Raw genomic sequence first — 26,002 nt, 5'->3', positions numbered from 1 at the left:
AAATAAATGTCACTAGACCACTCTGTAAAATCCAACACTGATTCATTTGTTCTCTTGTTCACCCGCAAAAATCACACGACAACAAATCGATCTCCAATTCTCTTGTTCATCCTCCGATCAAATACCATCATATGAATCAAAAATCATATAATAACAAACTCTTAGGGTGCGATTGTCTCACTGAGAATTTTATTGTCGCGGGAAAAGGTTTTTAGGAAATTCAATTTCAGAAAAAGTAAATCAGAAAAATTTGATTATGGTGGAAACAAGTTGAAAAAAATTGATTTTATCATAATTGGTAATATGTGAATCCACTAAATGCGGCTTGTATCGTTAAAAGAAATATGTAATGACTAAGAAACTGGAATCGATATCGTCTTCATTTATTCTTTAATCCATCAAAATAACAATAATTACAAAGAAATTAGGATAGAAATCAGGAAAAACGATTTCTTCTTGCCAAGTCATTTTCTCTAAGCTTATTACTTTTAGCCCATGGTAAACGTTTTCCATTATCAAATAGTTTTATGTAATTCAAACACTAGAAAGTACGGAAAATTTTTTTCGAAAAAACGATTTTTCATCAAATAAACTGACCCTAAGTTAAATAAAGGAGGAAGAACGTGAGGGACAATTCCATCTTTTTTTTTTCTTTTTTTGGGAAAGTTTTACCCTTCTGAACAAAATTGCACAAGTGTTTGCAAGCTAACGTCGTTGATAAATCCAGACCAAAAAAAAAAAAAGAGAAGAAGTCGTTAATGTCATATTTGTATGATGAAAGACCACATAATTGATGCCAATAAAGAGATTCAAAGCGAACAATCATATCCCTTTATATTCTATCTTGTACCGAAAAGGAGAAGAACAAAAGTGAAATGCTAAAAAGGTGGACAAATGTGAAGGTCTCGAGCGCGTAGCGAAAAAGGACAAAAGCAAAACAAGAATATATTCCATTCCATATTTCTTAAAAGTTAAGTTGAAAAAGACTTATCGAGAAGTACCGGAGAGCTTGGTTAGTACTGATCACCGGGAGATAAAATCATGAAAATGATAGGTGCTTAAACAAGTGAAATACGGATCATAGAACTTATGAGACAGGTGGCATCGAAAAGACCACTATTACCAAAATCATTTATTATCAGCTTTCTCGTGATTACGAGAATTGTTGCTTTCTTCCGGATATCCAAGCCACCGCGACTGAAGGGGCAAAACAGGAAGGAGCAATAGTGAATGATTTCTTGCCTCCGAAATGCATCCTCATGTTATTGTTTATTTTTTTCCTTTTTCTTTTTCTTTTTGCCTTGCGGGCTTCTTTTGACTAAAGTCCTGCGGACGACGCAAAAGGCACACGCTAAAAAGCATTGGTGGGTTTTCTTTTCCACACTAGCATGACCCGTCTTCCTTTTTTTTGTTTTATTACTTTATATCTTTTCATTATTATCACTTTGCTCTTTAACAAGATTTTCTTTGGATTCTCGCGGGCCCGTTTTGCCGTAAAAGACGGTCGAGGTCGCCAGCGGGTTAATTACTTCGATAGTTGATTGATAGGCGGCCAACATTTGATAAATGATTTCCTTTTTTTGGCCGGCAACATCTAATGAATAATTCCATCACACAAATTCAATAATTTATGGAGATTTTCAATGATAATTTGTAAAATAACACACGTTCGCCATTTCGCATGACGGGTTTTACTTAATGGCAATTTAATTACAATTGCAAGCAATATGTGGTTTTTTTTTCATCAATGTTGTTAAAAAAGATGTGCACTTTTACTCAATAAGCACGAGCTCTTCGTCATTTGAGGTTAACAAAATAAATCCGGGTTATTTACAAGTAATGTTAATAAGTATATTGAAATTGATATATTAAGTGATATTGATCAAATCATTTTAGCAAGTGAATGAATGGATTTATGAAAATAGATACTATACAAGTGCGAAAATACAAACGGTTCTCATTTTCTTTTAAAGAAGGTTTAATTGGAAAAACTGAATTTTCCAGATCTAGAGAATCTCGAACTTTTCAAATTGCTATTAAAAATGTCTTGAACTTTCGACTTTATTATGGAGAATATAAATTTTCAGTTTTGTATTAAGTTTACATGAAATCTTAAGTCCTGACCTTTCAATTGTATCAAGTTAATTTAGATATTGCAGCAAGATGTTTATACCGTATATTTGATGAATAAGTTCAGTAGATAATTTCAGAGTTTCCACCTTGGTCCCTTGTCTAACGAATACCATCACAACACTTGTCTTTTATTTCTTGGTTTTTTTTCTTTTCGTTGCTCCTGCAACGACTATAGGCATGGGCTTACTGGGGAAATAGCCAATTCCCCTAGTTTCTATGATCATTGGTGCCCCTTGTTCAAGATTTTTTTGTGGCCCATAGGAACAAGACCCACTTTACCTAATACTAGTGGCATTGGCTATTTTCCCAGCCAAAATTGCTCCGAGCACGACTTTTTCATTGAAGAGGCGAGACTTCCCCTCGTACGAAAACCCTTGCTATTCCTACTCATCCTATAAAATATAGTAAAATACAAGAAAATTCAAAATTATTGAACCCAAAATATAAAGATAAACACAATAGATTTGAGATGGAAGTAGTTTCTAGAATCACAGTAATCTAAAAGATTAATTAGGCGATTTTTGCTTATATATATAGAAGGAAGTAGCTTTTGCAAATGTCGTGGAATTAGAATTCTTAAATTTCTATGGCTGAAAGAAGTTCTATTGAAGTCCTAAACGTTATCTATTTATACTGATGTAAAGCTAAAGCCTTGAATCTGGTTTCCTCCCTCGAAATATTCATTGTATCCTTGATAGATATTATTCTCTTTAATGAATAAGATGATGTAAGACTGTCTTTTAATGGGCAGAGATGGAAACCATTGTATTTTTCTTTTTTTCTGCCACTATATGCACCAATATAATTGAAGATGGACAGAGGAAATGGAAGAAACTAATGACAACACCTATAAACGTGGAAGTGGAAGTCGTGAATCAGAGCTTGCTACTAACTACTCCATTTGTCTTGATAGTGGGACCCACATCTATACGAAAAGTCGCTTTTCCTTTCACAAGAGTAGGAGTTAGGCAGTGTGAATCCCACCCACTTTCTCTTCTTCACCAAGCTCTTGAGCCATAGGAGGAAGCTCGATTTCAATTAAAAGAATCTGCAACTAGACTTTCGAACTTTGATTTTACCAAAACAAAAGTTTAGTGGGGTATAATAAAAAATTAAGCCTTCGGAGAACAAATTTAATTTTTCATTGATCTCAATTCAAGGAATTTAATACTTTCCATTTTCAAAAGTCTTTTTCCACTTGTTGAGTCCCCGTGATTGATAACTTTTAGGATCTATTTCTGAAAAGACTAAAAGAATTTATCTATTCCAAGATGGGAACATTTTTCCACCTCCGGATCTGGGGAGATTTTACTTTTTCCTCCTTGGCTGCCCCCACCACGTGCTTCCTCTATGCTGTCCTTGTCAAATATCAGTAGGTCCATATAATCAACATCTGTACCCGATCGAAATCTAAAGGTCTTGCTGGTGTAGGCGCATTCACTTCACTCATGCACTTGAGAGGAGGTCAGCTCATCAACCACCGGGAATGACCATGGCCATGGGCATGGGGTTTTTAGGGTTTTGGATGGGTGTGAGCAGAGCAAAGGAAGAAATGTGCAAAGTTCAAGGAAGGATCTGGAAGGAAGTTGTCGTGTGAGCAGACCAAAAGTGTAATGCTAAAAAGCAGGTGGACGAATGTAAAAGTCTCGAGTAGTGGAAAAAGGGCGAAAGCAAAGCAAGATTTTATATTCCAATTCCACTTTTCTTAAGAGTTAAAATTGTAGAGTCTTTCTTTTGCATATTGAGTTTCAAATAAGCTCGTTTCGTGGATTATCTCACTTCTAAGACTCTAAAAATTGTTAAGTCCAGTTTTTTTTTTAATTTTAATAAAACTTAAAACTTTGACAAGTTGTCCAAAATCACTTTCGACTATACTAAAGTCACATCAGGTTCACATTAGCTCTATTTACCTGCCGTTGTTCATGTATGCTACCACATCGAATTTTTATCAGTCGTCTTAGACGAAATTGTGACAGAAGGTGCTTTTTGGTAACCAGTACAAATTAGGGTATTAGTAATATAGAAAAAAAAGAGAATTTGGAGAATCGATGTCACACTAGGCAAAGTATAGGATTTTTTATGGAATTTTTTCAAGCAATGTCAAAACCATGTCAGATTTTTAAGCCCGTCCGTTGTCCAAGCAGGCCGCCGCATCAAATTTTCAATGTCCGTCTTATACCAAACTTTGATGGAGCGCATTTTTTTTTTGTCCTCGTACAAGTTTTGGATTTTGACGACGTAAAAACAATTTGGATAATTAGTATCACAATGAATATATAGGTTAATTGCCGCCCGCCCGTAGCCATCACAAGCCCTTACCTTCGTGCATCAATCTATCCGCGAGTTTACTCCTCGACCTACTTCCATGGAATTCGCCACCGACTGAGGTCGCTAGCTACGACCACAAATCCGTGGCTGAATGGCCGCGGGTGTCGCCGGGGGGGTGGGGGGCCGACTCAGTGAATTCGCTGGATTTTTTGAGCCACGGAGAGAGGCCGTCGGACCCGTTTTATAATTAAAACCAAATGCCCAAAAAAAGAAAGAGAAAAGGAGGAAATTCGTCGCTGCGAGGGGCATTTGGGTTATTTTGGCAGCAGCAAAAGACAGAACGCAATTGAATGGGGAGCAGAGAGGAAAAGGACAGCAGGGGGTGGTGGGGCCGTGATTATGGTGGATGGAGCGGGAGCTGTCGGCTGTCGGTGGTCAGGTCACATGGGGGTAGTGATGGTATCGTGTGTAGTGAAGGAGAAAATATTCAGTGGTTAGCTCGCACCAGGTCATCCGCCTGCGTGGCGTGCGTGAGCTTAGTTGGCTCCACTCAATGGGAGACACGTGGCGCTGAGTTGGACTTGCTGAAAAATTGAAAAAAGGCTTTCTTTTCTCTACGTGGGGACAGAGCTGAAAAATTCAGCTCCCGCCTAAAACTTCCCCCCCTCTCTCTCTCTCCTCTTTTCAATTTCCGAGGCCCTTCTTTACCTGCACTACTGCGGAAGAACAGCCAAAACACACACTCTCTCTCTTTCTCTACCGCCTCCGCCTCCGCCTCTCCCAAGAGCCCCGCCGGTCGCTCCGAGCTCAGATCTGCGCCCAAGAGGGAGAGCCCCGCGTCGCTGCGAGCTCGGATCTGCATCTGGCACGTCGCCTCCCCCAAGAGCCCCTCCGTCTCGGCTGCTGGATCCCAAGCCCCTCCGCCTCCGCCGAGCTCAGATCTGCGCTCAAGAGGGAGAGCCCGCGTCGCTCCGAGCTCAGATCTGCGCCTGGCACGTCGCCTCCCCCAAGTGCCCCTCCGTCGCGGCTGCTGGACTCCGAGCCCCTCCGCCTCCGCCGAGCTCAGGTCTGCGCCCAAGAGGGAGAGCCCCGCGTCGCTCCGAGCTCATATCTGCGTCTGGCACGTCGCCTCCCCCAAGAGCCCCTCCGTCGCGGCTGCGCAGATCTGTTGTGTCGTCTCCGACTTTTTGTATTGTGTCTGGATAAGTTCATTGCAGGGGATGGAAGGCTGACTACGGTTTCTGCGCAGATCTGTTCTTCATTTGACTGACTGACTGACTACGGTTTGGTTTCTGCAGAGGGGGGAGTAGTAGAAATGGCGTTGTGCGGCAATATGGTGTCGGACTTGAAGGCATGCGTAGTTGGGGGGCAGAGCGAGGTGAGGGATGGGGAGGAGGCATTGGGGTTCGGACTCGTGAGGTGCACGCGGGGTCTCGGGAGGAAGAGGGTCGGGATCTCGGAGGGCCCCGATGCGGCGGTGTGGCGGGCCGAGTCGGCGGAGTTTAGAGCTCCGCTGAAGAGGCAGTGCAGCGCGAGGCCGTTGCTCGACGGCTCCGAGAAGTCCGGTCTCGAAGCCCTGCCTCAGGACATTCTGGTGAGTTGGCTTGCGCTTTCGATTTGCTCGAATGCTGCTTAAATCAATGCGCGGTTTGGATTATGATATGATCATTTATAACGGGTTTTAATGATTGAGCATTTTGGGTTTAACAGATTAGGATACTCGGTCACGTTGTGCACGGCGATTTGAAGCAGCTGGTCCGCGTGTCCAAGACAATCAAAGAAGCTGTAAGTTCATCTGTAGTAATAGTACTGCAATTTTTCTATGCTCAATTTGTTTCTTGCGGGGCGGCGGTTGATTCGTTTCTTCTGCTGCAGACTGTCGTGGCAAAGCAGTGCCATTTTGCGTACACGATGCCCACGAAGATCCGCGTGTTCAGGAACTCAATCGATCCGCAGAACTCGAGTGACTGCAAGGAGATTGAAGCCCCGAACGCCCTGTTGAGGACTTTCAGGTTGTGTATCAGCTGGAGGAAGCTCGTGGATGTCACGACGGTGCTGTTCGCCTCGCCCAATGAAGGCAGTGGACCCGGAGAGTCTGTTCATGGAAACTGAGATATGAATTAATCAGTTTAGTGCTCCAGATCTGGGTTCTGTAGAGTGTAGATAAATTTCTTGTTGTAGATTGGTTGACACAGATTAGGCGGGGAGAGAGACGGAGAGACGATGAATAGGGTTATGATGAACATGTAGAAAGAATCATTGAGCTGCGGTTTCTTCAAATGTTTCATTGAAGATGGATTGGCTTCATAAGCTTATTTTTTTTGTGTACATTGTAAAGAGACAGATTTTTAGGTGATTTCCGAGTTGTTTGAAGGGCCATGGGCTATCCTGTGGCGCTTCCCATGCTGATAAAAACACGAGAGAGGAGTGCAGAGTTAATCCTGCACACTCTCCTTGTTCTGTGTAATAAACCTAAGCAATGATATATTTGCTTCTGTTGTTCTATTCTTATCTTTGTTTCATCTGTTCTTGTGTGTGATCACTTTGAAATCTGTGGCCTGACTTGCACCACCACCATAACTTTTGTATGCTTTTGACAATTTTAATATTGAATCTTTGGTGATTTGCATTGATATCTCCAAGGGTCATGGAAAGGTATAGGGTTTTAGGGCTGCTACCTTAGAGATGATTCCTGAATCGTTCACTTTTTGATTGCTTTTTTAGATCATGACATGATCAAACAAATGACCGATCAATAAACGTTGTCAAAAGTTATTTTCTGAAAGCAAACGATTCTGTTTCAACATTCGATATTTGTCGTCAGCTTGAAAAACAGTCATGTGCTGTTCTGAGATTACCTAAATTCGCCAATCTCATCCTATAAAATGGAGGGCATTACACCTCTTGGGTATGAATTTAAGAAGATTGATGTTATTCTTGACAATTAAATACAGGAACAACCTGATAAAAAAACGCATCTTGTAATTGCAGATTGTAAAAGACTATGCAACAAAATTTGAAATTATTAAGCGGGTAGGCAAAGTCCAATTTATTGCAACAAGAAAATGAGAAAAAAAAGGGTGGGTGATTCAGATGTTGTTGCTTCCATTTTCATGCTTGATTGCCAGACTCTTCTTGAAGACGAATAAATGCTTAAATCACAGACTCAGACGCTCTCTAAAACTTGTAACTAGTAAGTCTGCCTCCCTGAACACACAACCTGCATCAGCTACGATATATCTTCAAAGAGGAAGAGAGGTACTTGACCATAGAAATAAAACGAGCGAAGGCTCGGAGCATCGATTTCAATTAGCGAAAGATCCGAGCAATCTCCCAACTTTAACACCGTAAACCTCTTAAGATTTTGCGCATTCAACTTCAACTGACGAATGGCATCAAAAAATTAAATCTCATGAAAAAAAAGCGATATTATGTGAATATGTTGACTTGATTTCATGAATCCGTTGACCGAAATATCAAAAGACACCGTCCCCGTCATCCTGGTCACTTTCTTGCTCGTACGTGATGCGAATTTCGAAATTCATAACGCCTCACTTCGCCCTTCTTACTTGCAGGTGGTCGCCGTCGGCGGCTCTCCGGCGAAACCAGAGCTTTCTCCGACAAGTCCACTCGCCTCCACCGTGCCGAAGCGGACCTCCCGAACGCCACCTTCCTCTCCCCTTCGCAGTCACAATTATATCCATCTCCGCCGCCGGACACCCCCGCCATTCCCCACCACCACCACCACCACCACCCTCTTCTCCTCAAAATCCTGAAGCTCATCGAACGCCGCCTCCGCGGCCAGCGTCGCCTCCACGACCTCTTATCTCCTCTGCGACCACAATCGCGATCCTCTCCGGCTGTGCGCGGCGGAAGCACCTGGAGGTGGCGGCGATGATGCCATTGACGACGACGAAAGGGGTACGAAGGCCTGAACCACGAGAGGAGTGAGCCCAGCGCGGGAGGCAGCCGAGGACCCAGAGGGCCGGGGATAGATGGAACAGCAGCCCCGAGAGCGGCAACGGCGATGGACATCGCGCAGGCCGACACGAGCGGAGCTTTCAGGGACGCCATCAAAGCGCTCGACGAAACCATCTCGCGGATTCTTTCGCGGCGAAGTCCGAGAGTGTGAGCTCGCCAAGTGAAGTTTTCAGTGATGGAGAGCATCGGCTGGGAGTAAAGAAAACTCAGCATATGGGGGACTCAAGATAAAGAACAAGAATGTTTGTGCAGTAAATTAAAACCAGCAACATCCTCTGTGCCGCGGCAAAAATCTTCCACCAAAGCCTTCCATCCCCTGCAATGAACTTATCCAGACACAATACAAAAAGTCGGAGACGGCACAACAGATCTGCGCAGCCGCGACGGAGGGGCTCTTGGGGGAGGCGACGTGCCAGACGCAGATCTGAGCTCGGAGCGACGCGGGGCTCTCCCTCTTGGGCGCAGACCTGAGCTCGGCGGAGGCGGAGGGGCTCGGAGTCCAGCAGCCGCGACGGAGGGGCACTTGGGGGAGGCGACGTGCCAGGCGCAGATCTGAGCTCGGAGCGACGTGGGCTCTCCCTCTTGAGCGCAGATCTGAGCTCGGCGAAGGCGGAGGGGCTTGGGATCCAGCAGCCGAGACGGAGGGGCTCTTGGGGGAGGCGACGTGCCAGATGCAGATTCGAGCTCGCAGCGACGCGGGGCTCTCCCTCTTGGGCGCAGATCTGAGCTCGGAGCGACCGGCGGGGCTCTTGGGAGAGGCGGAGGCGGCAGAGAAAGAGAGAGAGAAAGAGAGAGAGAGTGTGTGTTTTGGTTGTTCTTCCGCAGTAGTGCAGGTAAAGAAGGGCCTTGGAAATTGAAAAGAGGAGAGAGAGAGGGGGGGGAAGTTTTAGGCGGGAGCTGAATTTTTCAGCTTTGTCCCCACGTAGAGAAAATAAAACCTTTTTTCAATTTTTCAGCAAGTCCAACTCAGCGCCACGTGTCTCCCATTGAGTGGAACCAACTAAGCTCACGCACGCCACATAGGCGGATGACCTGGTGCGAGCTAACCACTGAATATTTTCTCGTAGTGAAGAGAAGTCAAAGTCTACGAAGACTTGGACTACGAACAGTCCATGATGAACCAGCTTTGCTCAAGGAGGAATCACACATCGACCAAAAACAAAAACAGAAGAAGACCAACGATTCATTTTACTTGGCAGTAACATGTAATGACTAATAAATTTGAATCGATATCATCTTTGTTTAATCTGTAATCCATCAAAATAACAACGATTACAAAGAAATTAGGATATAAATTATGAAACCATATTTGTAAAGAATTACTTTTTATGGTGTTTTTGGGAATATAAGAAAATTGAGCATTTATGAAGTATATTCTTCTCACTTCAAACGCATAGAAAGAAATCAGGAAAAACGATTCCATCTTGCCAAGTCCTTATTCTCTAAGCTTCTACTTTTTAGTCCATGGTAAACATTTTACATTGATCGAATAGTTTTACGTAATTCAAATACCGGAAAAGTACGGAAATTTTTTTTCTCAAAAATGATTTTTCATCAAACAAACTGACCCTAAGTTAAATAAAGAAGATGGTAAAACAAGATCTCAATGACAATTTTTCATGAATATAACTATGAAAATAAATTCCTCTGGACACGGGAAAAAATCTTGCCGACAACACAAAGGTGCGCTAAAGAAGTGGCGGGGTCTTCTTTTCCACATTAGGATGACCCATCTTCTTTTTCTTTGCTGTATTGCTTTATGTCTTTTCATTATCAATTTGCTTTTTTAATCATATTTTCCTTGGATTCTCGCGGGCCAGTTTCGCCGTAAATGACGGTTGAGGTCTCCAGTGGGTTTGTTACTTTGATAGTTGATTGATAGGCGGCCACCATTCAATAGATATTTTTTTTTTTTGGGCCAGCAACATTTGATAAGTAGCGCTTCTAAACTTTTTTCATCTCTAAAACATTTCTCAAAGAAAAGATCAAGTGAGATCAATGGAGGGGAGGCAATGCTTGGTTTCTTCATCATTGGATTGATCATAATTCGGACTGTGAAAAGCTTATGATATTGTATATGCCAACGTTCCACGGGTAGCTTTGGTTGGCTAAAGAACAGTTGATAGAAGATGATTTTAGTAGCTATAGCTTATGTTGGTCGCCGTTGAGTCATTATCGTGAAACTTTAGTTGCGAAGTGGCTATTTTCTATCGTAAAACACGGAATCAGTTATCACAAAATTGATTTAGAAACTTAGAAAAATACTTCCAAACAAACACTATATGTCTATTTAGAAAACCTTTGATCTTTAGATAGTCTAGCCAATCATGTCATCAATCAATAGAAAAGTTGATATAGTCTAATTTGACTAAATGGAAAGTACGAAAGAGTCGTGTGAACATAATTTTGCCTTGCATCGAAATATATAAATATTGCATGAGATTGGTTGATATGATTTCGATACGGAGGACACCGACAATCTAAACCTAAATAAACTATGCCTCGTTTTAATGTGGTATTAACATTAGCTACCACTCTACAAAGAAAAATAAATAAAACAAAAGAACAACATATGATTGGTGAAAGAAGATTGAAATATCACGGGATTAGAAGAGCGAAGTCAAACGTCTAAGAAGACTTGGACCACGAACAGTCCATGAACCAACTTGCTCGAGAAGGAATCACACCGACGATTCATTTTATTTGGCAGTTCGTGCCTCACAGTCAGGCTTCCAGAAACGTAGAGATTTCATCAAAAAGATAAAAAATAAATGTCACTAGATCACTCTGTAAAATCCAACACTGATTCATTTGTTGTCTCATTCACCCGCAAAAATCACACAACAACAAATCCATCTCCAATTCTCATGTTCATCAATAATTTCATCTTGCGATTTCCTCCTATCAAATTCCATCATATGAAAATCAAAATCATATAAAAACAAACTCTTAAGGTGCATTTATCTCCTTGAGAATTGTTGTGTCACGGGAAAATGCTTTTAGGAAATTCAATTTAAGAGAAAGTAAACCAGAAGAATTTGATTGTGGTAAAAACAAGTTGAAAAAATTGATTTTATCGTAATTTGTAATAAGTGAAAATCCACTAAAGGCAGCTTATATCATTAAAAGTAACATGTAATGATTAATAAACTCGAATTGATATCGTCTTTGTTTAATCTGTAGTCCATCAAAATAACAACGATTACAAAGAAATTAGGATAGAAATCAGGGAAAAATGATTCCTTCTTGCCAAGTCATTTTCTCTAAGCTTATTATTTTTAGCCCATGGTAAATGTTTCCCATCGATCGAATAGTTTTATGTAATTCAAACACTGGAAAGTATGGAAAAAAATTTCCCAAAAATGATCTTTCATCAAACAAACTAACCCCAAGCTAAATAAAGAAGGAAGAACGTGAGGGACAATTCCGTCTTTTTTTATTCTTTTTTTGGGAAAGTATTACCCTTCGGAACAAAATTGTTCAAGTGTTTGCAAGCTAAAGTCGTTGATAGAAGTCAGATTTGAATGTCTGTAGAACATATAATTGATTCCAATGAAGAGATCCAAAGTGAACAATCACATCCCTCAATATTCTATCTTGTCCCGAAAAGGAGAGGAACAAAAGTGAAGTACTAAAAAGTTGGACGAATGTTAAGGTCTCAAGCGCGTAGCGAAAAAGGACAAAAGCAAAGCAAGAATATCTTCCATACCACTTTCTTAAAATGAGTTATAAAAGGCTTATCTGGAAGTGTTGGACTGCTTGATCAGTGTCGATCACCAGGTAGATAAAATCATGGAAACGATGGGTGCTCAAACAAGTAAAACACGGATTATCGAAATTTATGGGATGGGTGGCATTGGAAAGACGACTATTGAAATCATCTACAATCAACTTTCGCACGATTTCAAGAATTGTTTGCTTTCTTCTCGATATCCAAGCCCAGCGACAGAGGTCGGAACAAAAGCGAAGATGGTAAAAAAGATCTCAATGGTGGAGGGATCTCTATGTAAGTTCTCTTCGTATTTTCTCTCTTCGGGAAAGACAAATATTCATAGGAAACTTATGGGGGCCTTGGGTGGCTAAGGTAGACACCATGTCAGATTCAGTTGGCCGCACTTGAGGTGATGAGGTGAAGCATTGCACAACGCTCCTTCTAGGTCAACCTGTGCTTCGCAAATTGTCTTTTTAATCGACATGTCAGTCTAGTACCCCTGGTTAAGAAGATACTATGAAAAGGAATTCCTCGGGAAAAGAAGGGGCAAAATAGGAAGGAGCAATAGTGAATGATTTCTTACCATCGAAATGCATCCTCATGTTGTTTTTTTTTTTTTTTGCCTTGCAGGTTTCTTTTGACTAAAGTCCTGCCGACAGCGCAAAGGCACAAGATTTTTCTTGGATTCTCGTGGGACTGTTTCGCCGTGAATGACCGTTGGAGTCTCCATTGGGTTAATTACTTCCACAGTTGATTGATCGGCGGCCACCATTTGATAGATGATTTTTTTCTTTTGGCCGGCAGGATCTGATGAATGATTCCATCACACAAATTCAATGATTTCTGGGGATTTTCAATGATAATCTGTAAAATGATATGCGTTCACTGTTTCGCTTAATGGCATTTTAATGACAATTGCTAGCAACATCTGGTCTTTTTTTTTCATCGATGTTATTACAAAAGATGTGCGCTTTTACTCTATAAGCACAGGCTCTTCGTCATTTGAAGTTTAACAAAATAAATCCGAGTTATTTACAAGTAATGTTAAATTGGTGGGTGTGTGCGTGTGTGGGGAGCCAAAAAGGTCGAAGAAAACCTCCGCGATCCGGCACAGGAACAACAACTCATACGACCAGACGGGGGGCCGCTTTCCCCAAAATAGCCCCGACTCGACAGCCCAACCCCGGAAGTGACACTACAATTATGTGCAATTATTTACCCCGCAATTGTATTTTTCTTTTTTTCAATTGCGTTATGACGGTGGAGATAAAAGAGAAGAATTGAGTTGGGAGGGGCCACTTTCGTGTTGAAATACCTGCATCTGTCAACTTTGACAGGCTGTAATGAATCATTCTTATTTGACCAATTCTAGAAAACTGGCCCTCCACTCTATGCATATTTAGCCAATCCTGTCTTCTACGTTTAATGACCCACAGAGATCTCCGTTTGTTAGTTCTGGCTTCTAAACTTTTTTCCGTCTGTAGCTGCCACTGCTTTTGCTGCTATACTGTTCAATCTTTTCTTGAGGAGAAGGTCAAGTGAGATCAAATGGAGGGGAGTGCCAAAAAAAGACGCATCTGTGAAAATGATGGAACAGCAGGAGGCGCTTCTTCTACTCACACTTCAACAGAAGGTCAAGGAATGGCTACTTCATCAGGACATGACTATGAAGTATTCTTAAGCTTTAGAGGACCAGATACTCGAGCAGCTTTTACCGATTTTCTTTACACCAGTCTGGATGGTGTGGGAATCCGCACATTTAAGGACGATGAAAGCCTCCGCGTTGGGGAACAGTTTGAACCAAAACTTCTCCAAGCAATTAATCAGTCGAAGATCTTAATACCTATCTTTTCGAAAGGTTACGCGTCTAGCGTATGGTGTCTCAAGGAGCTAGCCCAGATGGTCGAGTGCCAGAAAACTGGAAGACAAACGATCATGCCCATTTTTTATGATGTGGCCCCTTCAGAGGTTCGATACCAAACTGGGGGTTATGCAGAGGCCCTTCGCTCACATGAAGAGAAGGAGCGATTTGGCAAAGAGATTATAAGTCAATGGAAGGCTGCTCTCAGTGCAGTTTCGACAATAAACGGATGGAACCTGCACAGCGAGAAGGAGACCAGGTGATTGCTTTTAGCATTTCATCTTACGTACCTCGTACCATTAAAACTTGATGTGTTTCAATTAGTTTCTTTTCAAGATTTGTGTTAGCCCTTTTGGAAATTGATTTCTGTGTTATTGAAGTTATACTGCTGAAATCTCGCTAAGTAATGACACAATCCCAATTTTGTCCCATTTTATTACAAGCATCATTTTTTTTCCAGTTTAGTTCATTCATTAACTGTAAGTACCAACGCCAATCCATCTACAATGGAATAAATCCTTGAAGAACACATTTCGAATTTAATCTGGTCTTGTCAGAACATATAGTTTAAATCAATACAGTTTTCTAACCCATTGTCTTTTGCCTCCAACAAACAGTAGGCGAGAAGGTGAGTTCGCAAGAAAAGTTACCCATGAGATTTTTAGCAAGTTGAAGAAGGCTTATTTGGAGTTATCAAAGTGCTTGGTCAGTGTCGACAAACATGTGGCTGCAATCATGGAAATGATAGGTGCTCAGACAAGGGATACACGGATCATAGGAATCTATGGGATGGGTGGTATCGGAAAGACAACTATTGCCAAAATCATCTACAATCAGCTTTTAGAAAATTTCGAGGGTTGTTGCTTTTTGTCCAACATTCGTGAAATGTCAGAACGCAAAGGCATCGAATGCTTGCAGAATCAGCTCATCTCTGACATCCTCAAAAATAAATGCACAAATATAAGAAACATTGATGATGGGATTAAGATCATCAAAGATAGGTTGTCTAATAAAAGAGTCCTCCTGCTTCTCGATGATGTGCATGAAAAGAAACACACGGATCCACTTGTAGGTGAGCGTGATTGGTTTGCTAAAGGGAGTAAACTTATTATTACTACCAGAAACAAAGAAGTTCTTGATGTTCTTAAAGTGGACAACTGTTATGAGCTTATGGGCATGGATCGCAGTCAATCTCTTCAACTTTTTAGCAAACATGCCTTCAGAAGAGATTTCCCTTTGGACAAATATATCGACCAATCCAACAAGGTGATAGACATTGCTAAAGGTCTTCCGCTAGCTCTTGAGGTCATTGGTTCACTTTTATCTTACACCGAAGAGAGAAAGTGGAATGACATATTGGAGAAGTTGGAAAATGTTCCTCACAAAGAAGTTCAACGTAACCTGAAAATAAGTTATGATGCATTAGAACCTCCATACAAGCATATATTCCTCGATATAGCTTGTCTTTTCATTGGATATAATAAAAACGTTATGGTTCATTTCTGGGAAAAAACTGATTTTTATCCGGAAGTAGCTATGGATGTTCTACAGAACATGTCTTTGATAAAGATTGAAGAGCATAATAGAGTGTGGATGCATGACCAACTCAGAGACCTAGGAAGAGAAATAGTTCGTCAAGAAAGTAACACAAAAATAGAGAAGCAAAGTAGGGTGTGGGATCCTAAAAAAGGATTGGATTTGCTGAAACGCAAGGTAAACAACCCCCCCCCCCCGGCCCCGGTCAAAAAATAAAAATTCCCAATATTTATGGATTTTTCCTTTAAAAAAAAAGCCAGTTACTTTTTGTGTTGTCTAGCACCATTACGACTTCCTCAACCTATATTTTTGCTCTTTTAAGATTACAGGAATGATAGTGCTGAACTCAACCGCAAAATATAGTGGACTTGAATAAATGCGTTTCCCTTCAACTATTTTGTATTTTAAAATTTTCCTTTTGGGCGGGGAAATAAAGAAGTTCAAGCTCTTCGTCTCAAGTTGGACCATCGGTATTGCTTTACCTATGAGGGCTTTGAGAGCCTATCAGATCTAAGGTTCCTTGAAATTGAAGTGGGCAGTTTGATGGAAAATTCCCGTGCAGAAGAGAGGCTTCTTTGGCACAAATCGCCATCAAATGTTCCTCTAGCTAATGAGAATTCATATCTCTTTCCACAATTACGATGGCTTTCATGGCAATGTATTCCCCCAACATTTAACATTACAAATTTCTCCATGGAGGATGTGGTTATTCTTGATCTATCTTGGAGTGGAATTACGCATGATTGGAAGGGGTGGAGCCACATGAAGGTATCTTATATGCGAGACAACTCTTATTATTCTGTCTTATTAGATTCAAAAGTAATCTTTGCATGATTTTTTGTTTTCACAGGTGATGAAGAATTTGAAAGTCATGGATCTGTCCTATTGCAGTGGCCTAGAGAGAACCCCCAACTTCCTTGCTCTTTCAAATTTAGAACGTTTGAGCCTAAATAACTGTGGCCAATTAGTCAAAATTGACAAGTCGATTTGTCAATTGAAAAGCCTTAAATACCTATCTTTGAATTGTTGCAAATGTTTGGACGAGCTTCCGCATACAATCGGAAATTTGGAATTGCTGATTGAATTGCATATATCAGGAACGGGGATTGAAAGACTACCCGATTCCATTGGAAACTTGAAAAATTTGAAAGTAGTGAGGATGAGACGGAATCCCACAAAAAAAATACCCGACACTCTCTGGACGATTGAGAAGCTCGAAGAAATAGATGCCCTATACCCAATAGAAGACTTTGATGGCATGGATGCCGAAGATATGACGTTTGAAATGTATGTCCGAGATACTACCCCCGGTTTCGATGTGGAAATTGGCGATGGCATCTCCAGAAATCGATCTCTGAGGATATTGAGATTGGAGCAAGCTGAAATAAACGCACTACCGAGGCTTCTTCCTGAAAGTCTTATCATTCTAGAGCTGTCTGCATTGCGCATGCAAACGTTTCCAAATCTCTCAAACCTGACTAATTTAAAGGGATTGAAACTGATCTTTGTCCCACGTGATGGTGAGCCTGTGGAAGAATATGAGATGCCACGGTGGATTGGGAAATTAAGCAAACTGGAGTCTCTTCTCCTGGCCTCTCCACAAGTGACCGCCTTACCCACAGAGATTAGTCTCCTTCCTCGACTCCGAAACCTTTACCTCGATGCCCCTAATCTGCGTGACCTCCCGAGCCTTCCCTCTAGTTTATTATCCTTGGTTTTGATCTCTGATCACTTGCCCACCTTACCCACGGATTGTAGGAGTCTCCTTCCTCGACTCCGAAGTCTTTACATCCGGTGCCCTAAGCTGGGTTGCCTCCCGAGCCTTCCCTCCAGTTTATTATCCTTGGATTTGCAAGGTTGCAGGTCATGTTGCTCCACGGGGGATATATCGAATTTGAAGGAGCTATCAACTCTTAAGATTCGTGACTGTGCAATCTCAGAGATTCGAGGGCTTGACGGTTTGCAGAACCTAGGCGAATTGTGGCTTATGGGACTTCCACTGGTGGAGATATTTTTCGATCTAAGTAATTCCAACAAACTAAGGCATATTGGCGTAGCCCATTGTAGTGATCTGGTTGAAATCCAAGGCAAACTACCACCGACTTTGATCTTTTTGGCCCTTCATTCCTGTGGATCTTTACGGAATTTGCCAGATCTGTCAAACTTGAAGAGAGATGTAGTTAGAATAGAGGGTTGCGGGAAATTAGTTGTGGATGAAATTCTTCGCTCAACTCGAAGAAGTTAGTCAGATTGTAGGAGACCGATACGGATTAGAGGGAGAAGACAAATCTGAAGAGCAAATTGAACATGGATCCGAGGGAGAAACGACGAATCTGAATGCGAAATTGAACATGGATCCGAAGGAGAAGATGACGAATCTGAAAGCGAAATTGAACATGGATCCGAGGATGAAGACGACGGATCTGAATGCGAAACTGATGGATGAGTGCACGTTGCTCTTGAAAGCTTCTTGATCCCCGACCACAAATCGTTCCCTTAACTTCAAACAAATTGAGGTAACTTATTTCATCTGACAACCCATGTTTTCCCTTTTCTGCAATCAAATTTCTTTCACGGAAATGAACAGAGAAGTTTCATATGCAACTTTCTAATTACCTTTTCACGAGTTGATAACTGCAAAATATGATGAAGGTATTGATATTATGATACCTCCGCACAACCAGAGGTTCTTAATTATGCACAAATATACGTTCTCTTTTCCTAGTTTGGTTTGGCTTTGTTTAGCTATTTTCTCTTTGGATGTTTTCTCCTTGCTTTTATGTTTCCCAGCTGGAGGTATGCATGTCAATTGCGTTGTTTTTATTTGATATGTAACAAATTATTAGAGATCCGTGTTGATTTGTTGCTTCACATATTTCGAAGTTGATAACCTCGCTTCGCTTTGGAGATGACTTCGTTATGCTGTAAACAATTAGATGGAATGTGTGCTAGAAGGTTATGGCACTATGGTTCTCATCCTGTAACTGCACAGCATAATCAACTCATCGTTGTGATTGTGAAGAAGACAGACACTCTGTATTGATATGCTTACGTTCAGTTTATTTTCCAGGAAAGGTGTGCTTCTTAGTGGGATTTGCAAATGTTAGAGAGAAGTTATGAAATGAAGAAGGATGAATTTCACTTAGGTAGCGGCATCAATAGTTCGCGCAGCAAAACTTCTATCTATGACAGGAGAGGAGAACTACTTTGCTTCTTCGAGGTATCATAAATCATCTTATAGTCAAAGGCCAATATTTCGGTATTACTGGTGCCTAGCACAGATGATAAGTCTCACTAGGGTCAGAAATAATGTAAATGGACTCTTGTGCGATCTCTGTTATCACCTACATCTTCTAGAAATGGTTATGCCTAGGTGATTATCTGTAATAGAATCCCTTCCATTCACCTCAAGCTGCACTAGAGGACTCTTTTAGGTTTTAAGATTGACAAGAAGTGCTAAGGGAGACATCTCAAACGACCGGCTTTTTGTCGGTTTCTAATGTTGCCGAGAGGAATTAGAGTTTGAGAAACTTACAGAATCTTTCTGTGCAGGGAGCTGTGGCTAATTGGGCAGCTGTACAAATGAAGACCAAATTCCCTCTCACAATCTTGGGGTGGTAAACTGTGCATTCATCTGTTGGAAGACAGAAACTTGACGATTAGTGAGGGAAGTCGTTGCCAATTGATGAAATCGTTGAATCTGTTGAACTCGATGTGAAGTTTCAGTTGAATTATCCGCCCTTTTTTCAGAGAAATCATTAGAGCAGGGCAGACGGATTCATTATGCAATTTGGGGCATCATACGTAATGTTTTTGGTGGTAAACCTGATTGTTTATTAATCTTTTTTATGGGACCATAAGAATGAATATTGCACTTCATCTTCACGCGTGTTCTCTTCATTGACATTCAATTGAACTTGCTTATCAGTACCCAAATATTCCTTTACGGGGAAACACTTGAAGCGCTTGTCTTGACAGGGAGAAAAATTGTGTGTGCTTAAAGAGGTGTTCGCAGTAGTCTTAGTTGCGCCTGTCAAAACTGGTCATGGATCTTTCGATGTGAATATGGTGTTCAAGGTAGTCTTACTCATGAGAATGAATGACACTCACAACCCAGGAAACATGAATTGTTGGAATTCATGGAATGGCGGTGTTTTAAAGTTGACTCTTGCCAAAATTAATTATCTACAATCAGCTTTCGCATGGTTTTGAGGTCTGTTGCTTTCTTTCTAACAATGGTGATAGTTCAGAGCTCAAGGGCATTCAGTTTTTGCAGAATCAACTCATCTCCTATGTATTAAAATGAAATTGACTGAAATAAGCAAGGTTGATGAAGGGATTAGGGCAATTTAAGATAGGCTATCTAGTAAAAGAGATCTCTTCCTTTTTTATGATGTTGACCAGAAGAAACAATTGAATGCGCTTGTGGGAAATATCTATGATATTAGCAATACTGAATTCTTCAATGCTGAATATCAAGCGCTGAAGGATATTAAAATTCTTAGTGCTTCGCATTGTTCATCATTGAAGATAATCTCTTCCATTGGTCTGACATCTCTATCGTGGCTATATTTGAGAAGCACCATAATTACACAACTTCCCCTGTTAATTGGAGCTCTTACAAGCCTTGAATACTTGTCTTTGAAATAATGTTGATGTATAGAGAGGCTTCCAGACTCAATTGGCAATCTGCAATTGCTACTTGAGTTCAATATTTCCCAGACGTGCATTAAAGAGCTACTTGACTACATGGGAAACATGAAAAGTTTGAACGTAGTGAGGATGAATAATTTTCCATTGGAAAGATACCTAGTGCCTTGTGGTTGCTGTAAAAGCTTGAAGAAATAGACGCGACACAAGGTGGAAGCTTTCAACTGGAAATTCCAAATGACATTTGCAGATATTCGTCTTTGAGGATCTTGAAATTAACTCTAATTGAAACATGCCAACTACCAAGGCTTCCAGAAAGTCTTGTCAGTGCACACATTGATACATCCATGACAACAATTCCAGATTTTGCAAACCTGACAAATTTAAATGATTTGTATTTGGTCATTTGACCAGATGCTTACCCCGTGGACAATTGTCAACTTGTGGAAGATCCTATGCCATGGTGCACCGTGATATTATAAAAAAAACCGGAGTCTTTGACCTTGTTATTTGCTGTTGTAATCACCTTATCAACATGTATTGGTTAGCTTTCTCAACTCAAAAGACTAGAACTCCGGTGTGCTAATTTGTTGTGCCTCCCAAGGCTTCCCTCAAGTTTATCTTATTTATGTGTTGAATCTTACTAATGGATGAGAACAACTATGGATCTCTCAAATTTGAAGAGAGTGTCAGAACTAAGAATGGAAAACTCTGCAATAACAGAGAATCAATGCCTTGACTATTTGGAGAATCTGCGAATTCTAGAGCTCTTTGATCTTGACAATGGGTGAGTTTCCCTTATCTCGACTCATTTGAAGAAGTGGGAAGTCGGTTGCGCTAGATTATTGTAGTGATGTGGATTTTGCTCGTCGCAAACTCCCAGAATCTTTGGAAGAATTGTCAATTGAAGGCCCTACCATCCTTGATGTAAGTTGATCTACTCGAAATACTTTTTAGAGAGGAAATAACATGTGTGAGGCTTGATTGTTTCAATTTGAAGAGGTTCAAGCCATTTCTCGAAAAATTTTAGAAGACATGCTCTACAGAGTACACTTTCCAGTAAGAGGTGCATGCGGTTCTTGAAAGCTCCTACATTTACAACAAGATCTGTTGTCAAGAAGCTTTGAAACTTAAACAAATTGCTTATTGCCCTATGTCATTCTAGCAAACATTCGTTATTGTCTTTCCTGGAATCGTGTTCTATATACTAAATTAGAACCACAAATTGACAAGTTGACTTGAAACTTTTATCCCTGTATAGTTAAATACTGGCCGTTTTTGCAACCACTTTCTACCTCTAAGATGGATAGATGTAAACTGCTCATGAAATGGGACCATGGTTTCTTTCAATCTATTTCATGAGTTCGATTTGGTTTAGATATATTCCCTTTTGACGGTTTTGGTAGGCGAAATAAGTTTCTGGAAAAAGACAAGTCGAATTGATGCTAGTTTTACTACATTCAGGTGCATTAATTTTGTCAATTTACACATTGGTCTTATAAGAGATTCTTGGAACTTGCTTGGTTGTACATTAAAATTAAATTGAAGCTGATATCTATGCCCTTTAAATATTAACTTTGTTACACCTTAAACAATGAAAGATTTATTCAAATGTGTAGGCCTTAATCGATGACAAAAGCTCTGTCATTCACCTTTTAGTTATCCTAGAAAAAGGAGCTTTAGGTTTCAACATTGATAAGGTGAACCACTCCCCGACGAAAGTCCTATATGACAACCTGAGCTTTTTCTCTCGGTAACAAGTAAGAGAAATTTATGAGGTCTTTCTGTGTAGGCAAGTTGTGGCTAACTCGGTTGATGCGTAGAATTGACAACCAGCTCATCAAGTAAGAAAGATATAAGTGAAACGATGATATATCTTTCCCAATGTTGTGGGGTTATACATTGGCATTTCCCGTATCATACAAACTCTTATTATATGGTGTCGAGGATTTTGTCAGTCTCTTGCACAATGTGTTTTGATGGTCATAATTAGCATTATATTCTTTGATATGATGAAGGAAATTTAGTTAATACCTATATATCAGAAAAAAGAAGGTAAAAGCTTCCAACTCTCATTCCAAAGGCTGATCAGTGTTACATGTCAAAGCCAAGATAATATAAATTGTTCACACTCCTAAAATTCAAGATTTAGCAAAGGTTGCCCGTGGAAATGATGCAAGACAAGGTCATCATCTATTTCCAAGATGGCTTGAGCATAACCCCCTGCCAAGAAACAGTTGAAGAACTTGTGCCAAGAAGTCTTTTGTGACAATGTGCCTATAGTAGAAAGGAAGGTCCCAAATTGAGAAGTGGTCTCCCAAGGGACTCTTCCCTCCCCCCCAAAAAAAATAAAAAATAAAAGTCCACACATCGTTATTAGGTTTTGTCAAGTCTGGTAAAAAAAAGCCACAGGCCCAAGATTAGACTCACAGGTAAACTTGCAAACACATTCATTCAATAGAAGTCACGGAGTTGTATTTACAAGGATGACACATTCAACTTCGTGCTATTTACATTCAGACTGAATATAGAGCTCTTATTCATCTTGTGATTGATATGGACAACAGACCGATGGAATGCATTTCAAGACCGTCATCACAGAGTCCCTGTTGATCTTTGAGAAACCAGGAGCTGACCCAGGAGCATTTTAACTAAAGTTGCTCTTGGCATCAGAGTCTGAAGGCAGCCTCAATGCAAAAGCAGAAGGATTTCTGGAAAGGATAAGATTTCCTTTGATATCTTCACCTCCATATTCCTTCAATCGTGCGTCCACGACGATTTTGCACGATCCCCATGTCTCAGCCATTAATCCCACACCATAGTAGACTAAATGGTCTGTAAGGCTGTTACCAGTCACTGATCTGCAAAGACGCATTCTCATCAATCGTCCACATATATTCCTGGTAACAAAGAACCAATATTCTCTAGAACAAGCTGGTCGGTCACACGACTTCTTGTGTCTAGCATGACAAATCCACAAACTAATTGCTTGAACAACTAATTGCTTGAACAAGTAGCTACGACTGAAACAACATCATTACCTGCTGCATGATGGATCTTCTCCAGAGCTATCACAAACTTTCTCAACCTGGTAAACCAGACTACCAAATCCTATATTATATAGCCATACCTACAACAAAGGGAACATTCCAATTACATGTGAACACTGACATAGAAAAGATTATGATTAGTCACCAGAGAAGCAGGTGGAATCAGATCATTTTCAAATTGTCTCACATCAATAAGTTTATCCGTAGCTGTCATTGAGCTAGTCGCCAATAATTATAAGCATTAGTAGATGTTGACATACAATAATTAAAATGTGTATAATTGCACAGAGCCTAAGACGCCTAAGACTAGGTTAAGACAGCCATCAGAGAGAGAGAGAGAGAGAGAGAGAGAGGGGTTAAGACTAGCTTATCAGCCATCAAAGAGAGTATATAGCAGACACTATCACACATCTTAAACTTTGGAATTGGTACGAAAAAACTAATGATGGCTCGTGCAGGAATGAGAGTTACTCAAACATTTCTGAAAAGTCATGAGTACTACAAACTATCTTGCTTTGCTAAGAAGATAAAAACAAGACAATTATATTTTATACGCTGAAAAAAGAGAGTAAATACATTGTTGGAATAAATGAGACTTCACCAGTAAGATAGGCTGAAAGAAATGCAAAGCAAACGTCAAATTCAGTCAGTAACAATTCCCCATAATTTATATGATCAAAGCCTTACCTCTCTAGGGAAGTGATGGTAAGTCTTCAGTGGAAACCGAGAATAGTACGGAGGCAAATGAGGCACAATATCATGTCCATTAGTAATACGTATTGTATTTGGCACGCGGTCACTGTAGTAAGTCGCAAACACTGCATTGCCAATACGAGGTTGTCCAAATGTTAAAACCTGAACATTCTGCGCTTCATGATTGACCTGGAAATAAAGTGTTCCCCAGTTATACAAGTAAATCAAGCGAATGTGATAATCTGGAAAAAACAGCTTCAGCACACATATTAGAGAGCCAAATAACTTGAATGTTAATACATCAATGGCCCTTTCAGGACCGAAAAAGAAACACTATGCACCAATAATCATATATTGCATTTCACATACAATGGTGAACAATAGAACAGCCCTTTCTCTCCATGCAGGCTGAAGGTCTAGCGTTACTCTTTCAAGATCCCATCCATAATTTTCCCAACACCAAACCCCACACCCACAATAAACCAACCCCAGCCCCAGCCCCAAGAAAAAGTGTTAATAATATGGAATAGTGGGATTGGGGGTGAATTTACAAACGAGGCACATTTAAATGCTGCCACAAGAAGCAATTGGATGTTGGTGGCATGAGTCACATCTGCTAATGACAAACAAAAAAATTTCAGGTTCATGGTGAAAATGCCCCTTGAACTCCAAAACTTACTGACATAAATAGCAAAGGAGAAACTAAATCGAAAAAAAGACCACGACACATGGGCATGCTGTCACAATCGGCTAAGAACAATTTGCAGCAAGAAATCAGAAAAAGTACAGTTTTAAATCATTTGTGTTAGGACAAGATGTTATACTTGCTACTAATACTTTGAGAAATGGTATACTCTAAAGTTCATGCAACCTATGATCCTATCAGAGTCCACATGAAAGTTTGACTCTCCAAAAATGACCACTTGTCATGGAGAGAGAATCAATGGAATACGAAATTTACGGTGGGTACCATTTCCGGTACCAGTTCGCAACAGGTGCCTAGAAAAGTACACTGGACCACTCTATTTAATAAAGCTGAGACAAAAAGAATAATTTAGACACCTTAGAATTGGCTCCAGCCTACAAAATATCTGGTCCAGTAGTCCAATTGAAGAGGAGCTGCTTCATTCAATTAGAGACAGACAGACAGACAGAAACAGCGCATAAAACACAAATTCAGGATCGATATATAATCTATCTTAAACTGCATTGGCACTATAAGATTACATGACATAAAATTTGAGCTTCAAGTGCCTAAAAAAGTTATATGTTTGGACCATAAACATATCAACAATCCCATAAAGTTTCCAGCAAGTAAACTTTGTAATGGATAGTTAGATGTCTTTACCCACTACATTTAAGTATTCAACCAACTCGAAGCTCCAAAGCTTAACATGGACGACTCAATTCACACAACTAGATACTTCAATAATCGGTGGTTCACATAAAGGGTTGTTTGCACCCCATTCTGCTTGTGTTTTGTCTATGGGTTGATTTACCAAAAACGTAAGAAAACAAGATGCTATGTATGCCGAATTGTAAATATAGATATGATAGCCATAGAAAGTTCAAGATCCACATAAAGAGCCTAGACTCTTCAAAGTAGAGTTGGTGGAGAAATCCAGATAACTCCTAACAAACCAACACTGAACAGTTGGAAGAACACGATAGAAAAGAAACCAATAAAATTCACAAGTCCCAGCCATAACATTTTTTCAATTTATCTTACCACAAGATCAAGTCCACAAAAGGATGCCATAGCCCCTCCCATAGAATGCCCTGTCACCATGACGTTGATGTCTCCATATAAATCCTTGGCTCTTATAACAGCATCCAAAATACCAGGTCGAATTGTCGTATTGTGATAAGCATAATAAAATCCGCGATGAACCTAAGCAACAATTAATAGAGTAATACTGTAACTCAATCCAAATCAGAAGTATCCACAGGTTGCAAGAGGCTTATCATCTGTAGAACTCACCATGGCACCAGGCATGCCAGGGTAGTTTACGTCATGTTGTTTCCAGTAGAGATCTTCAACCCAATTCTGTATGCTGTAGACATAAATAGAAGTAATCACCAACTGAAAAACTCAAATGATAAAGAGCCGTGACACAA

The 26,002-nt window shown here is 40.5% G+C and overlaps 4 protein-coding genes across 5 annotated transcripts in view; 2 read left to right on the top strand and 2 right to left on the bottom strand.

Moving 5' to 3' along the window:
• The first annotated feature begins 5,669 nt into the window (after nucleotides 1-5,669).
• LOC115694206 (F-box protein SKIP27-like) lies at nucleotides 5,670-6,910 on the top strand. Its single transcript, XM_056312701.1, has 3 exons — nucleotides 5,670-5,995; nucleotides 6,112-6,186; nucleotides 6,277-6,910. Exons 1-3 carry the CDS (start codon nucleotides 5,717-5,719, stop codon nucleotides 6,511-6,513), a joined length of 591 nt encoding a protein of 196 aa, XP_056168676.1. The 5' UTR covers nucleotides 5,670-5,716; the 3' UTR covers nucleotides 6,514-6,910.
• An 829-nt stretch (nucleotides 6,911-7,739) lies between these two features.
• LOC115694204 (uncharacterized) lies at nucleotides 7,740-9,220 on the bottom strand. Its single transcript, XM_056312700.1, has 3 exons — nucleotides 8,746-9,220; nucleotides 8,646-8,698; nucleotides 7,740-8,571 (listed from the first exon to the last, which is right to left on the bottom strand). Exons 2-3 carry the CDS (start codon nucleotides 8,652-8,654, stop codon nucleotides 7,906-7,908), a joined length of 675 nt encoding a protein of 224 aa, XP_056168675.1. The 5' UTR covers nucleotides 8,655-8,698; nucleotides 8,746-9,220; the 3' UTR covers nucleotides 7,740-7,905.
• Nucleotides 9,221-13,356: 4,136 nt separating this feature from the next.
• On the top strand, nucleotides 13,357-18,536 carry LOC115694201 (disease resistance protein RPV1-like). The gene is made up of 5 exons (XM_056312702.1): nucleotides 13,357-14,214; nucleotides 14,576-15,666; nucleotides 15,913-16,259; nucleotides 16,342-16,736; nucleotides 16,803-18,536. The coding sequence occupies exons 1-5, from the start codon at nucleotides 13,643-13,645 to the stop codon at nucleotides 17,734-17,736; spliced, it is 3,339 nt and encodes a 1,112-aa protein (XP_056168677.1). The 5' UTR covers nucleotides 13,357-13,642; the 3' UTR covers nucleotides 17,737-18,536.
• Nucleotides 18,537-22,716: 4,180 nt separating this feature from the next.
• LOC115694237 (lipase-like) overlaps nucleotides 22,717-26,002 on the bottom strand; it is a 96,929-nt gene continuing 93,643 nt past the window's right edge. The window contains exons 7-12 of one of the 2 annotated variants that reach the window (XM_056312697.1): nucleotides 25,866-25,938; nucleotides 25,614-25,775; nucleotides 23,879-24,073; nucleotides 23,793-23,804; nucleotides 23,183-23,271; nucleotides 22,717-23,002 (exon numbers count right to left, since the gene is read on the bottom strand). In XM_056312697.1, the coding sequence (XP_056168672.1) occupies nucleotides 22,789-23,002; nucleotides 23,183-23,271; nucleotides 23,793-23,804; nucleotides 23,879-24,073; nucleotides 25,614-25,775; nucleotides 25,866-25,938 (745 nt within the window). In that variant the 3' untranslated portion in view covers nucleotides 22,717-22,788. The remainder of the gene's footprint in view (nucleotides 23,003-23,182; nucleotides 23,272-23,792; nucleotides 23,805-23,878; nucleotides 24,074-25,613; nucleotides 25,776-25,865; nucleotides 25,939-26,002) is intronic. The other variant, XM_056312698.1, reaches the window with a different exon arrangement.

Source organism: Syzygium oleosum, unplaced genomic scaffold (assembly GCF_021117445.2).
Source record: "Syzygium oleosum isolate NSW1041296 unplaced genomic scaffold, Sole_v2.1 Sole_v2.06, whole genome shotgun sequence".
NCBI classification, from domain to species: domain Eukaryota; kingdom Viridiplantae; phylum Streptophyta; class Magnoliopsida; order Myrtales; family Myrtaceae; genus Syzygium; species Syzygium oleosum.
Note: the sequence above shows the minus strand (reverse complement) of the source record. Positions and strands in the feature narration are given on the sequence as shown.

Bases quoted from the DNA above. Each gene is read 5' to 3' on its own strand.
- LOC115694206 (XM_056312701.1), top strand. From the start codon at position 5,717: ATGGCGTTGTGCGGCAATATGGTGTCGGACTTGAAGGCATGCGTAGTT. The intron at 5,996-6,111 runs GTGAGTTGGCTT...TGGGTTTAACAG, and splicing joins CCCTGCCTCAGGACATTCTG to ATTAGGATACTCGGTCACGT. The intron at 6,187-6,276 runs GTAAGTTCATCT...CTTCTGCTGCAG, and splicing joins CCAAGACAATCAAAGAAGCT to ACTGTCGTGGCAAAGCAGTG.
- LOC115694201 (XM_056312702.1), top strand. From the start codon at position 13,643: ATGGAGGGGAGTGCCAAAAAAAGACGCATCTGTGAAAATGATGGAACA. The intron at 16,260-16,341 runs GTATCTTATATG...TTGTTTTCACAG, and splicing joins AGGGGTGGAGCCACATGAAG to GTGATGAAGAATTTGAAAGT. The intron at 16,737-16,802 runs AGACTTTGATGG...TACTACCCCCGG, and splicing joins GATGCCCTATACCCAATAGA to TTTCGATGTGGAAATTGGCG.